Source organism: Daucus carota, chromosome 2 (assembly GCF_001625215.2).
Source record: "Daucus carota subsp. sativus chromosome 2, DH1 v3.0, whole genome shotgun sequence".
NCBI classification, from domain to species: Eukaryota; Viridiplantae; Streptophyta; class Magnoliopsida; order Apiales; family Apiaceae; genus Daucus; species Daucus carota.
This window is the reverse complement of record NC_030382.2, coordinates 31,142,181-31,154,504: the sequence shown is the minus strand read 5'-3', so window position 1 is coordinate 31,154,504 and position 12,324 is coordinate 31,142,181. Positions and strand designations below refer to the sequence as shown.

Sequence of the window (12,324 nt, the reverse complement as noted above, 5' to 3'; positions counted from 1 at the left end):
TATTTTATGATCCTTGTTATTATCCATAACCTCAAGTGTCATATATCTTCGATATCGATTTGAGTAATTTTTTAATTTTATTATAGAAATGACATAAATATTTAAGTCTCAAAACTTTTTGGATACCTTTATATTTTTTCTTTCTTTTGCAATCTCAGTCTCAAGATCATTCAACGTTATCCAACTTTTGATTTAGCCATCATCTGTTACCATTCTTTTTTCTTTTTACATTCAAGAATTTTTAGCAATCAAATTTTATGAGCCTATCACCCTTCATGCGTTCTTTAGACACGTTAACATCTCGAGGTTAACTTTCTGGGACAATTTCATTTGGAGCAAAATAGTTGGTAATGTAATATAATCATTCTTTTCTGATCAACACATATGTCTGACAATCATCAAAAATAAATTATCTTATGAATTTCGAGTTCATTTTTTTTATTATAAAAATCAATATGAGATAATGATGATTTATATTTCACTAGCTATATATTTTCTCCCCAGATTTTGAGTCCATTTAACCCATATACTTGCTTCAAACCCAAAAAAGCATATATGAAGTTTTGAGAAATAACATAAATAAATTTCTTAAATTGGAAAGCTAAGTTCAGTAAAAAAAAAATAAAAAAATTGGAAAGCTAAGTGGTAAAATCAGTTGAAAATGACACGCGCAGCTCACGTGATGATCCCCCGTTGTCCACAAACCTCCCTACATACACACATCTATACGGAAAAACACAGAGAGACAGCGAGAGAAAGAGAGAGAGAGAGAGAGAGAGAGAGAGAGAGAGAGAGAATCTGTGTACGTCTACTTCCATCTAATACATTCATTCTTCATGTGATTACTTCCCCCAACCAAACCAAACCCTAACCCTAATTCCAATGGATTCTCAAGCAAACAATCTCTTCGAAACGGCGTCGCAGCCCGACACCGGCAACGACGCCTACACTTTCCTCGAATTCAACACCCACGGCGACGACGACTTCGATTACCCCGATTTCCAACAGCTTTCTCAGCCAATTCGCTCCTCAGCCTGGCCCACTCCTTCCGATTCTGTCGCCGATAATATTAATTTAACCTCCGATCACCACTCCGATTCGTCTCCGAGTAATAAGACTAGAAATCAGTCTGCGGTGGAGGCTTTGGCTGCTGGAATGAGTGGATTGACTTTCGAAGAGACGGGAGACGATGACGCTGCGTATGACTTTGGGAAAGGGGCTTTTACGGAGCACGCGTGTCGCTATTGTGGTGTGCAGAATCCTGCCTGTGTTGTTAGGTGCAATGTGCCTTCGTGTCGTAAATGGTTTTGTAATTCCAGAGGGAGTACGTCCGGTTCACATATTGTTAATCATTTGGTGAGCTTCTGCGTATTTCTGCACTTGCGAAATTTTTGTTTTTAGGAATAGCAAAATTGCGTATTGGTAATTGGGATTGTCGTGTTAAATTAAAGAAGAATTCGACTTTTTAGCTGACGATTGTTCTTATAGTAATTGATGTCAGTTAGGAATAGAATTTTAAGCTTATTGTTTGTATGTGTTTCATTTATGCTTAGCTTAGCTTGGATGTTAGTGAACCATAGACGACTCGCATTGCCCAATTTTGTAAATTTTGTCAGATACAATCTTGTTTACCATAAGCTTTCATGGAACTTTAAAGATTTGAAATTTGTTGTATAACTCATTCATCAATCAAAAACTGTGGTCATTTGTCTTGATGGCATGTATAGTTTGTTGCAGCCTATATACACTCCATACTAGAACTTAGAACTTGTTAATATATTGTAAATTAATTTGAGTAGTTCTTTCGCTGGCTATAAAATATTTTATTACTGTGATTATAAGCAGTTGCCATCAGATTGCTGTTTTGGTACAAGAACGAGCTTCCACCAAACTTTGAGTGTACTGTGATGTCAAGGAATCTAGAGGGAATCGGTCTAGCATGGTGTTGTTTTAGCCATTTGTAAAGCCCAGTTGTCTTTTTAACTACGAAGTCATAGTCATATTGTAATATTTGTAAGACCAAATATTCTTTCAGCTTACAAAGATAATATTCCAGGATGAATTCACCTACATTTTCCATAGTTTGTATAATTATTCTAATCCTTGTCCTAAATTACTTGACTCAAGTATTCATCTAGGAACTGGCATATTGGTGACCTAGATCATGTATCTGGAATTTTTATTTATGTAGTAAAGCTTCTTGCAAGTAGAATAGTGTCCAGTCGAAGCAATAATAATTAGATGTAGTTTTTTATGTTCTTTGTAGAATGATGTAGTCCAATTATGATTCATTAATCTTTGATGCAATTACGTGTTATGGTATACTGCCCGGTTAGGGTTTTAATTCGGATGTGTTTTCTAGGTTCGGGCTAAACATAAAGAAGTTTGTCTTCATAAAGATAGTCCCTTGGGAGAGACAATATTAGAGTGTTACAACTGTGGATGCCGAAATGTGTTTCTTCTGGGATTCATTTCTGCCAAGGCAGAGAGCGTTGTTGTTCTTCTTTGCAGGGAGCCTTGTCTGAGTGTGAATGCATTGAAGGACATGAATTGGGACCTCAGTCAATGGTGTCCTCTCATTGATGACAGATGTTTCTTGCAGTGGCTTGTCAAGGTTGGTGTGTGCATGTACTTGCAGGCAGGCTATACCAAAGATGATAAGCTTACCTTAATGGCTGACTTGTAGTAAATTAAAATCTACAGGTCCCGTCTGAACAGGAGCAGTTGAGGGCACGGCAGATCAGTGCTCAACAGATTAATAAGGTAGAAGAACTTTGGAAGTCCAATCCTGATGCTACACTAGAGGATCTTGAGAAGCCTGGTGTGGATGATGAACCACAGCCTGTTGCTTTGAAGTATGAAGATGCATATCAGGTTCACATGCTGCAAATTTTTCCTAGTTGCGTTATTGGACTTGCTAATTGTTGTTTCACAATGTATGGCTTGGAGAATAAAAAATGTAATATATAAAATTAGCACTTGCCCTCACCCTCTTATTGTTTGCTGACGAATTGAAGTTGGTTGTTTATTGCAGTATCAAAATGTGTTTGCACCTCTTATCAAGCTTGAAGCGGATTATGATAAAGTATGCACTAATTTCTTGGAATGTTTGTTTCTATTCGTGCTTTTGTTTTCTTCTAGTTTCTGATATTCTAGTATAACTTTAAATAAATCAGGTCAAACATTGATTGTTATAAGTGTTGTGATATGCGCAAATTCGTAAAAAAGCCCAAGATTCAGTTTTAAAGCACGACGCGCAAAGCGCGATTACTCCCAAGATTTTTGTCTAAAAATGAAATTATATATAGGGAGGATATTATAGTAATAATATTATTTGAGTAATTGGGTAACTGTAAATCCGGACTCTTAGATACGCACTTATGTGGACAAGAGTTCATGCTTTTGATACGACATATTACAAGTGACAATATGGTTGTAAAAATATTTTGTGATACCCACAATAATATTAATTTTAAAATTAATATATTACATATTCCAAAATATTACATATATTTATAAAATAAATTCACAAAACATTGAATTACAATGTTCTACATTTTTAAGCAAGTTTATTATTTTATAGTATTTTCTCACTATATACCAAAATAGTGTAAAAATTACACCAAAATATTGTCATGGGTTGGAGATGGTCTTAGTACTTGATATAGTTTCAAATATAATAAATTTTTTGAAACGTAGTAGAATATCATAAAGGTAACAAACTATCAATAGATAATATTTAGTGCGTCAAAGAGGGCTGAACATAACTCATTAAAAGTGGTGTTTAAATATAGTACATATATTATATAAGTAAGGTCAGAATATTAAAGAAAAATTAGGGATGCAGATTTTTTTCTGAAGAGTTATATTCTCATAAATAAATGGAATCGAATACATTATGCAGAAGAAGAGAGAAATGGTGTGCTTTTTGTGAGTAAGCACGAATCAAACAAGATTTTATGCCAATTTTATAATTGCATTAAACTCACACACAATTAGTGAAGCGTGATTAATTGCAATTTTAACTTCTTGATGCATATATATTTTATAACTAAGATGCTGATCTAAGCAACGGTATGTTGAACTTTTTCGGTTTTGTAGATGATGAAAGAATCTCAAAGCAAAGACAATCTTACTATACGGTGGGATATTGGTCTAAACAAGAAACGGATAGCATATTTTGTATTTCCAAAGGTAAATTCTTTTATTGCTTATAATGAATGACCTGGTCTTTATATAGTACACATATATATAGGGCAAGAAATTTTTATTGTCTCTGTGTTTGTAACAATCTCTATTCTATTGCTTGAATCGCTCCCAAGATTATGGATGTACCTTTATACTTTTTATAAACACTGTAGGAAGATAATGAATTGCGCCTTGTTCCTGGTGATGAGTTACGACTGCGTTATTCAGGTGATGCAGCTCACCCGGCTTGGCAATCAGTGGGCCATGTGGTATGTTTTTATATATTTGAACTCTTTTGTATCTGTTAGCTTTATATCTTAAGATTTTACTTTATTATTTTGGGTTTCTAATTATGACATCACTAAATTAAGGATTGTGTTTCTAGACAGTCTAGATTTAAAGGTTATGGTAATGATATCTCTCAATTAGGTTTGGGACTGTACTTTCCGTTAAAATCATATCAAGTTACTGTAAATCTTCGTGTTAAAAAAATTATTAAAGTGTGTTGTCTATTTTATACAGGTAAAGTTAACAGCACAAGAGGAGGTGGCCCTTGAGCTTCGCGCAAGTCAGGTAGTTTGGTTATTGTATATGCTTTTTGAAGTGTTGCTTCAGCTATTCTAATTTTTAGGTTATTTGCAGGGAGTTCCGGTTGATGTGAACCATGGTTTTAGTGTTGATTTTGTGTGGAAGAGCACAAGTTTTGATAGGATGCAGGGTGCAATGAAAACTTTTGCGGTGGATGAAACAAGTGTTAGTGGGTAGGTTTGCGGCTGTGCTCTTTCTTTTACACTCGTTAGCAAAACAATTCTTACCTCCTTTCTTTTTGAACTTACATTAGGTACATTTATCATCATCTGTTGGGCCATGAAGTTGAGGTTCAGATGGTTCGTAATGCCTTGCCTCGTCGGTTTGGTGCACCAGGCCTCCCTGAACTTAATGCTTCTCAAGTAAGCATAACAACACAGTTAATTTATGACTCTTAAATTGTGAAATGCTTGTGTTTCGTACTCAAATTTATTTATAGAAACATGATGTGTATTTTAGAAGTGTGAATTTGGTCCAAAAATGTACTTATAGAAAGGCTGTATGGATGAGTTAAATATATACATACTCAGAACTTTGTAGTTTTTTATGTGGTTACGTAGTCAGCTAAACTAACCAGGTCAAGCTTGTGTTGCTTCTATAACTTATTAGCTAGCACTCTATTTATATGTAGCTTACAATTTTCACTGTAATGATTATTGTAATAGATGGATGTGCTACACACTGCTGGCCAATTATCCATCCAATTTAAATGACTGGTGTTCTGGTTCCTAAATGGTTCTATTTGTAGGTCTTTGCTGTAAAAAGTGTACTTCAGAAGCCAATAAGTTTGATACAAGGTCCACCAGGCACTGGGAAAACTGTCACTTCTGCGGCAATTGTATATCATATGGCCAAACAAGGACAAGGGCAGGTAAATTTTTGTCAGACTTCCTCTGCTACATGTTCCATTGGATATCCTGTTCTATAGTGTAAATGTTTCCATTCTTGACAGGTTTTAGTATGTGCTCCAAGTAATGTGGCTGTAGACCAACTGGCAGAAAAGATTAGCGCCACTGGCTTGAAGGTAAAAGTACTGCTATTGTGTCTTTCGATTGAAAAGATTTGCTATCTTATCATAGTCAGTTAAATGACACGACCTGGTGGGCCTGATTTTGATTGGTGGAGTTCTTTTGCTAGTAACAGTTACCTCCCCTTGTCTAGAATAGTGCTGTGTATTGTCAAAAGTTATAATAATATAATGGATTGTTTTGTCGCCCTTACTACTCGGCGGATCGTCTTATACTAGGTTGTTAGGCTTTGTGCAAAGTCAAGGGAAGCTGTGAGCTCTCCTGTGGAACATCTAACTCTTCATTACCAGGTGTGTAATTGAGATACTAGTTCTGTTCTGCATTTAGATGCAGTTTATTACTGTGTCACTGCATTCTTGTCTCATAATATAGTTCTACTGCAGGTTAGGCATCTTGATACTTCTGAAAAGAGTGAACTCCACAAGTTACAACAATTGAAAGATGAACAAGGTTAGGCTCTTTATATGCTTCTGGTCTACTGAAATTTGTATTTATTTGTCTAATAAATTGATCTTCATTTTATGTCTATATTAACTATTATGACATTCTGATATTTCTATATATCTTGATTGAGAACTTTAATGCTCCTCTATTCTCCAGGAGAACTGTCCAGTAGTGATGAGAAGAAGTACAAGGCTCTGAAGCGGGCAACTGAAAGAGAAATCTCTCAAAGTGCTGATGTTATATGCTGTACCTGTGTTGGTGCGGGAGATCCTCGATTGGCAAATTTTAGATTCCGCCAGGTCTCTAACCCTGCCTGCTGTAATTGATGGACGATTTCTTACTTATTTCTAAATTCTTGTAGATCAATTTGCTGATTTACCTTTGCAGGTCCTTATAGATGAGTCAACTCAATCAACTGAGCCAGAGTGTCTCATTCCATTGGTTCTTGGAGTGAAGCAGGTACTATTTGGTGTTAATAAGGAATATATATATATATATATATATATATATATATATATATATATATATATATATATATAATCTTTATGTCTCTGTTAGAGTGCATGGTGACATCATTTTTCGGTTAGGTTGTTCTTGTTGGTGATCATTGCCAACTTGGGCCTGTCATTATGTGCAAAAAAGCAGCTCGTGCTGGACTAGCACAGTCTTTGTTCGAGCGTCTGGTGCTACTTGGTGTTAAACCAATCAGATTGCAGGTTATAATCTTTTTTGCATCCTTGTCTACGTGCATCTGTTTTAATCAACAAATTTTTAGTTTTCATAGTCTGTAGCATTGTAATTCTCAAATTGTCTTTTAATTGGGAATAGGTTTTAATCATAGCTATGCATTTCTTTTCTTGTTTGTTCTTGAATAGGTTCAGTATAGGATGCATCCATCACTTTCCGAATTCCCGTCTAATAGCTTCTATGAGGGTACACTTCAAAATGGGGTGACAATAAATGAAAGGCAATCGACAGGCATTGATTTTCCTTGGCCTGTGCCAAATCGGCCAATGTTCTTCTATGTGCAGGTATTTTAAACATCGTGTATAAAGTTTATCCCTGTTTGTGTTTAGTTACCCGAATGTGAACAGATGAATTGCAGGATTATATATTATTTTTTAGTTATTAAAGGTGTACCTTGGATAAATTTGTTGAAGGTGCACATAAATCGATCTTGTACTATGAGGGTCAGCATGTCTTATATTGAGAAATGCAGCAGTAATTGGCTACTACTTTTTGGTTTGTAATTATTTTCTTGTTTCCTTTAAGATGGGACAAGAGGAGATAAGTGCTAGTGGGACATCTTATCTAAATAGAACAGAAGCTGCAAATGTTGAGAAAATTGTAACCACTTTCTTGAAAAGTGGTGTAATTCCTAGTCAGGTACGCTTGCCAGACCCTTGTGCATGTTTTCTTTTTGGTGACGGACCTTAACAATATTATCTGAACTATTTACAGATAGGGGTGATAACACCGTATGAAGGTCAGCGTGCATATATTGTCAATTATATGTCGAGAAATGGTGCTTTGAGGCAACAACTATACAAAGAAATTGAGGTATTCTTTATCCCCCCAGGATGCTGTTACATGGAGATCATATTTTCACAAAAATCAAAGAAACAGTGACATTTTTCTTTTACAGGTGGCAAGTGTAGATTCTTTCCAAGGGAGGGAAAAAGATTATATCATATTATCGTGTGTGAGGAGTAACGAGCATCAGGTTGGTTCATATACTTTTGTGCACCCTGCATGCTTCTCCCTTTCTCCTCGTTTGAAAGTAGGATCTGGCATTTGTCTGTTTGAAGTAATATTTTTTGACAATTTAGGCTTATATGCCTTACAAATGAGTATCTGTTCTAATACTTCTCAGCGTGAGCGAGAGTCGAACCCGGGTGTCCCGCCACTTGGGCTATCCAATTACGCTCGTCTGTTGAAGTAACTTGGTTCCTTTGTAATCGTGATTTACTATGCTTATCGTTGAGTGAAGTTATAATATTCAAGCATGGACATTTTAAATGAGACTTATAGTGAGAAGTTTATTTGCATGTGCCTGTTTCAGAATGTTCTAGCCCATTTTGCAAAGTTTTTTTATGTCAGGAATTTGAATGCCTATACTGTTTGTGTTAGTTCAAATTTGGTAATTCCAATTACTTAAGTGAAATCCTTACTTCATCTTGGATTATTTGATCTGTAACTACCAAGAGTTTTATAGATAGTTTTACTGTTCCTTAAAAGTCTTTTGTACAGGTATTTCATTTTAATCGGTTACCTTTATGATTTTATCCTTATTTGTTTTCGGATGTTTCGTTTTGAAACTTTGTATTCTATGGTGCTTTCTTTTTTCATCCAGGGTATTGGATTTCTTAATGACCCAAGAAGACTGAATGTTGCTCTCACTCGTGCTCGTTATGGCATTGTGATCCTGGGTAATCCAAAAGTTCTTAGCAAACAACCATTGTGGAACGGCTTATTAACACATTATAAGGTCTAATATTGCCTTTTCAGTTTTTTTGTGCTGCTTCTAACTATGTAATTATTTGCATGTTTGGAATGCGTGTTTTATAGTCCAGCAAGTATGGAGTTTGCAGAACAGTTTTGTTGAGCATTTGTGGCCTGCTAGTGTTGGATGTTCAATTTTTGTTTTGTAGGGAATGTGTAATGTAGGTAGCCATTTGCCAAATTGCGGTGCCCTTTCTCTGGATTCCTAGCAGAATAAGTATTGCTATTTAATTTTTAATTCATGCTTTGGGAGGCCTGATAGCAGATTAATGGTGTCTTTCCTAACAAATTCCACAAGCACTGTGGAGCAAGTTCTGCTTGCATTGATCTTTCTCCTGTTTCTCCTCTGGCTCTTTAAGCTTTATGTATATGTTTGCCTGCCTACCAACTTGCTCTACCTTGTATGTGTTTTTTATCAGGAACATGAGTGTTTGGTGGAAGGACCGTTAAATAATTTGAAACAGAGCATGGTGCAGTTTCAAAAACCTAAAAAGGTAAAGCTTATGAACAAATAATTCTTTGATATTAATTTGTTTACAGTTTGTAGCCGTATAATAGTGACATGATGGGTTTTTTCATAGATCTACAATGATCGGCGACTTTTCTTTGGTGGTGGACCTGGAATGGTGCCCAATGATAGTCTTGGGTCTGCATCTTCAAGTGCAAATGCTGATAGGAGAAGTAGCCGTTCTAGGGGTATGTTCAATTTAGAAAATTCATATTTCAGGTTATCTTCAGGATGAAGTCGTCTGAGCTGCTGAGTAATATGATTTTCATGCTACGGGAGTAGTAAAGAGCAGGAAAAGCTTTCTCATTTTTGTTCGTAGTTACTTATTAATGTTGTGACCAAATTTTTTTGGGTTGCAGGTTCTTTTATGCCACCTGGTCCGCTCAATGGTACACATAAACCTGGATTGCATCCAGCTGCTTATCCGATGCCACGTGTCCCAATTCCACCTTATCATGGTGCCCCACCGCAGCCATATGCTATTCCTGCTCGCGGTGCTGTGCATGGACCTGTTGGAGCTGTTCCTCAGCTGGGAAGTCGAGGGTTTGGTGCTGGACGTGGCAATACCGGTGCACCCATAGGTGGTCATCTTCCACAACAGCAAGGCACCCAGCAACCAATTGGAAGTGTTGGGTCTCACTATAATTATTCTGCTCTGGAAAGTCCAAGTAGCCAGCCGTCTCCTGGTGGTCCATTATCACAACCCGGATATGTTTCTAATGCAAGTGCTTTATTTCGCTGTCATGACTCCCATATTTTTGTTTCAGTTGAACTATCCCCTCAAATTCCTACATTATTTCTTCCTAATTTATTTCTTCTTTTGAATAGACGAGCGTTCAACCAAACCAGTCATTTCGAGATGGGTTCTCTGTTGGTGGCATGTCTCAGGTAATATTATTTCTTGAAAGCAACACTTGTTTTTTAAGTTTTATACTATATCTTATCTTGAATACTCGTTATCAGGATTTCTTGGGAGATGATTTTAAAAGTCAGGGCTCACATGTTCCATATAACGTTGCTGATTTCTCCACTCAGGTAGGGACACTTATGTTATATTGTATTAATCAATTGTAAACTGCAACTTTATATATCCCGTGTATATATCCCTAATTTACTATTCACATTTTATACCCATTAATTAATTGCAGGCTTCTCAAAGTGGATATACTGTGGATTATGTTACACAGGGAGCACAAGGTGGGTTCCCGAGTAGCTATCTGAATCAGAATTCTCAAGCAGGATATTCTCGCTTTGGTTCAGGCAATGAGTTCATGTCTCAGGTTTGTTCCTCTTAAGTTAGCTACAACTTATAATCGTTCTGCTTCTTTTCTTTTTTCACATGTCATGTCTACTGTGTTTTATCTTTTATCTCAAGGGAAGACAAAAGGGAGGAAGACACCAAATAGAATGATTAATTTCTGCAGAGCGCCTTCAGTTGTATATGTTCAATAATCTGTCACTAGCCTGTATTTGTGTATTAACTTCTACTTTATCTGATGTGTGCTTTTAGGACTACATGGGCCATGGTTCACAAGGCCTTTTTACTCAGGTTGGATTCAATGATCCTTCACAAGATGATACTCCACAGAGCCATTTTGGCTTGGGCAATGCTAGTCAGCTCCAATCCCAGGTTTTGTAATTTACACATTTATTGACTACTTTCTCTAGTAGTTTTTATCAGCAGGATCCAACATCTTCCCTTTTAACGTATGACCAAGGGCATTGTAGCCTGTCTTGTGCAGAGACTAGAGATTTTGCAATGGCGTGAAACATCTGCCTGTTGTCTTGTCAATTGTCATTTTATTCTAATTTCCTGATGATATTCCTATTAATATGCTCTATTTAAGTTATATGCTGATTGTTTTGTAGGCTTTGTTGAATCCTCTTTATTCTCAGCCTTTCACCAACTATAATACACAGCCACATAACATCCAAGCTTCACAACAGCAACAAGGCCAGCCAGGTCAAGGGCCCCAGAATCAGAAGCTCCATTATAATAGTTGATTGCTTGGAGCTTCTGTCTTATGATGGTTTATAATGTTCGTCAGAAACATAAATTGTTCTGCCTGCTCTTAATGCTGCCATGGTCACAAATAAATGAAGTCAGGTTGTGAAAATGGCACTATGCCAGTCATTCTGAATTTCAGCAATCAGATGGATTGATCCGGACCAGGATTTATAAAAGCGTGGATGGCACATTAAGGGCTGAGGAAGAGGATGATAAATCATATTCTTGATGAATATTTAAACTTTTTGGATGATAATGAGAGTTATTTGACTGGATAAAGCATTACATGTCATGGCTTTGTAAGAAGGGAGGGTTGGTAAAGCACAGGATCCTGGTTGGATGACAAGGGAACTCATTACTATACAGAAGCAGCTACAAGTGTAATTTTCTGTACAGGGGAGATCATTTAACCCTTCCGGCCTGACATATTAATGAAGTTATGATGTATATTGTGTTTGGCGAGGTGTATTGATAAATTGTGCATTTGTCTGGGATTGTTTAGGAATATTTAGGCATGCTACAAAGTGTGTTTTCAGAGTTTACATGTGTGCCTATTATTGGTTGCTAGTTGAGGTGGGTGATAAGATTTTTCTTCTGTTATATATTATTACTTTGGTTCTCATGTGATTTGAATCTATAATATAATTTGTTTCAGTGGCAGTGTAGTGAAATTTTCTTCTGTCCCTTTGGAATATTTTGTGATGGTAAGATGTGTAAGGTGATTCAAATTTCATGCTTATCGATTCTTCAAGATGCCAGAATTCTCTGAGGGAGCCATGCTCTTGTGGTATCACAAACCTCTTGAATTCCTAGGGAAATGAGTTGTGGTCGAGGATATATGTAGGCTTCATATAATTATAATCCATGGAAGTTTCGTTTGGACTTTTCAGAACGTTTTTGTTTTACCTGATGTTACCTTACAGTTTAAACTTTAAAGTCACTTATCTCAGCACGCTTGTGCTTTCTTACAGGAGGTCGAAAAATGTATGTAATTATAGAATCTCAAATGATAATTTTTAGGAGGAAGTTGTACTTTTCTTTCATAAAAACTACATGGG

General features: G+C 36.4%; 1 protein-coding gene across 1 annotated transcript; it reads left to right on the top strand.

Moving 5' to 3' along the window:
• Positions 1-713: 713 nt before the first annotated feature.
• Positions 714-11,926, top strand: LOC108209079 (regulator of nonsense transcripts 1 homolog). The gene is made up of 29 exons (XM_017379809.2): positions 714-1,356; positions 2,363-2,614; positions 2,704-2,874; positions 3,035-3,085; positions 4,102-4,194; positions 4,362-4,457; positions 4,711-4,761; positions 4,831-4,949; positions 5,030-5,138; positions 5,525-5,647; positions 5,729-5,800; positions 6,023-6,094; positions 6,188-6,254; positions 6,405-6,547; positions 6,636-6,707; positions 6,836-6,964; positions 7,124-7,279; positions 7,521-7,634; positions 7,710-7,808; positions 7,894-7,971; positions 8,602-8,736; positions 9,170-9,244; positions 9,332-9,446; positions 9,618-9,979; positions 10,087-10,146; positions 10,222-10,293; positions 10,407-10,538; positions 10,769-10,888; positions 11,128-11,926. The coding sequence occupies exons 1-29, from the start codon at positions 883-885 to the stop codon at positions 11,260-11,262; spliced, it is 3,747 nt and encodes a 1,248-aa protein (XP_017235298.1). The 5' UTR covers positions 714-882; the 3' UTR covers positions 11,263-11,926.
• Positions 11,927-12,324: the final 398 nt, after the last annotated feature.

What these genes read in the sequence shown, in the direction of transcription:
- LOC108209079 (XM_017379809.2), top strand. Translation starts at nt 883, where the DNA reads ATGGATTCTCAAGCAAACAATCTCTTCGAAACGGCGTCGCAGCCCGAC. An exon ending in AGTATGAAGATGCATATCAG is followed by an intron (nt 2,875 to 3,034) that starts GTTCACATGCTG and finishes TGTTTATTGCAG; the next exon opens with TATCAAAATGTGTTTGCACC. An exon ending in CAAATTTTAGATTCCGCCAG is followed by an intron (nt 6,548 to 6,635) that starts GTCTCTAACCCT and finishes TTACCTTTGCAG; the next exon opens with GTCCTTATAGATGAGTCAAC.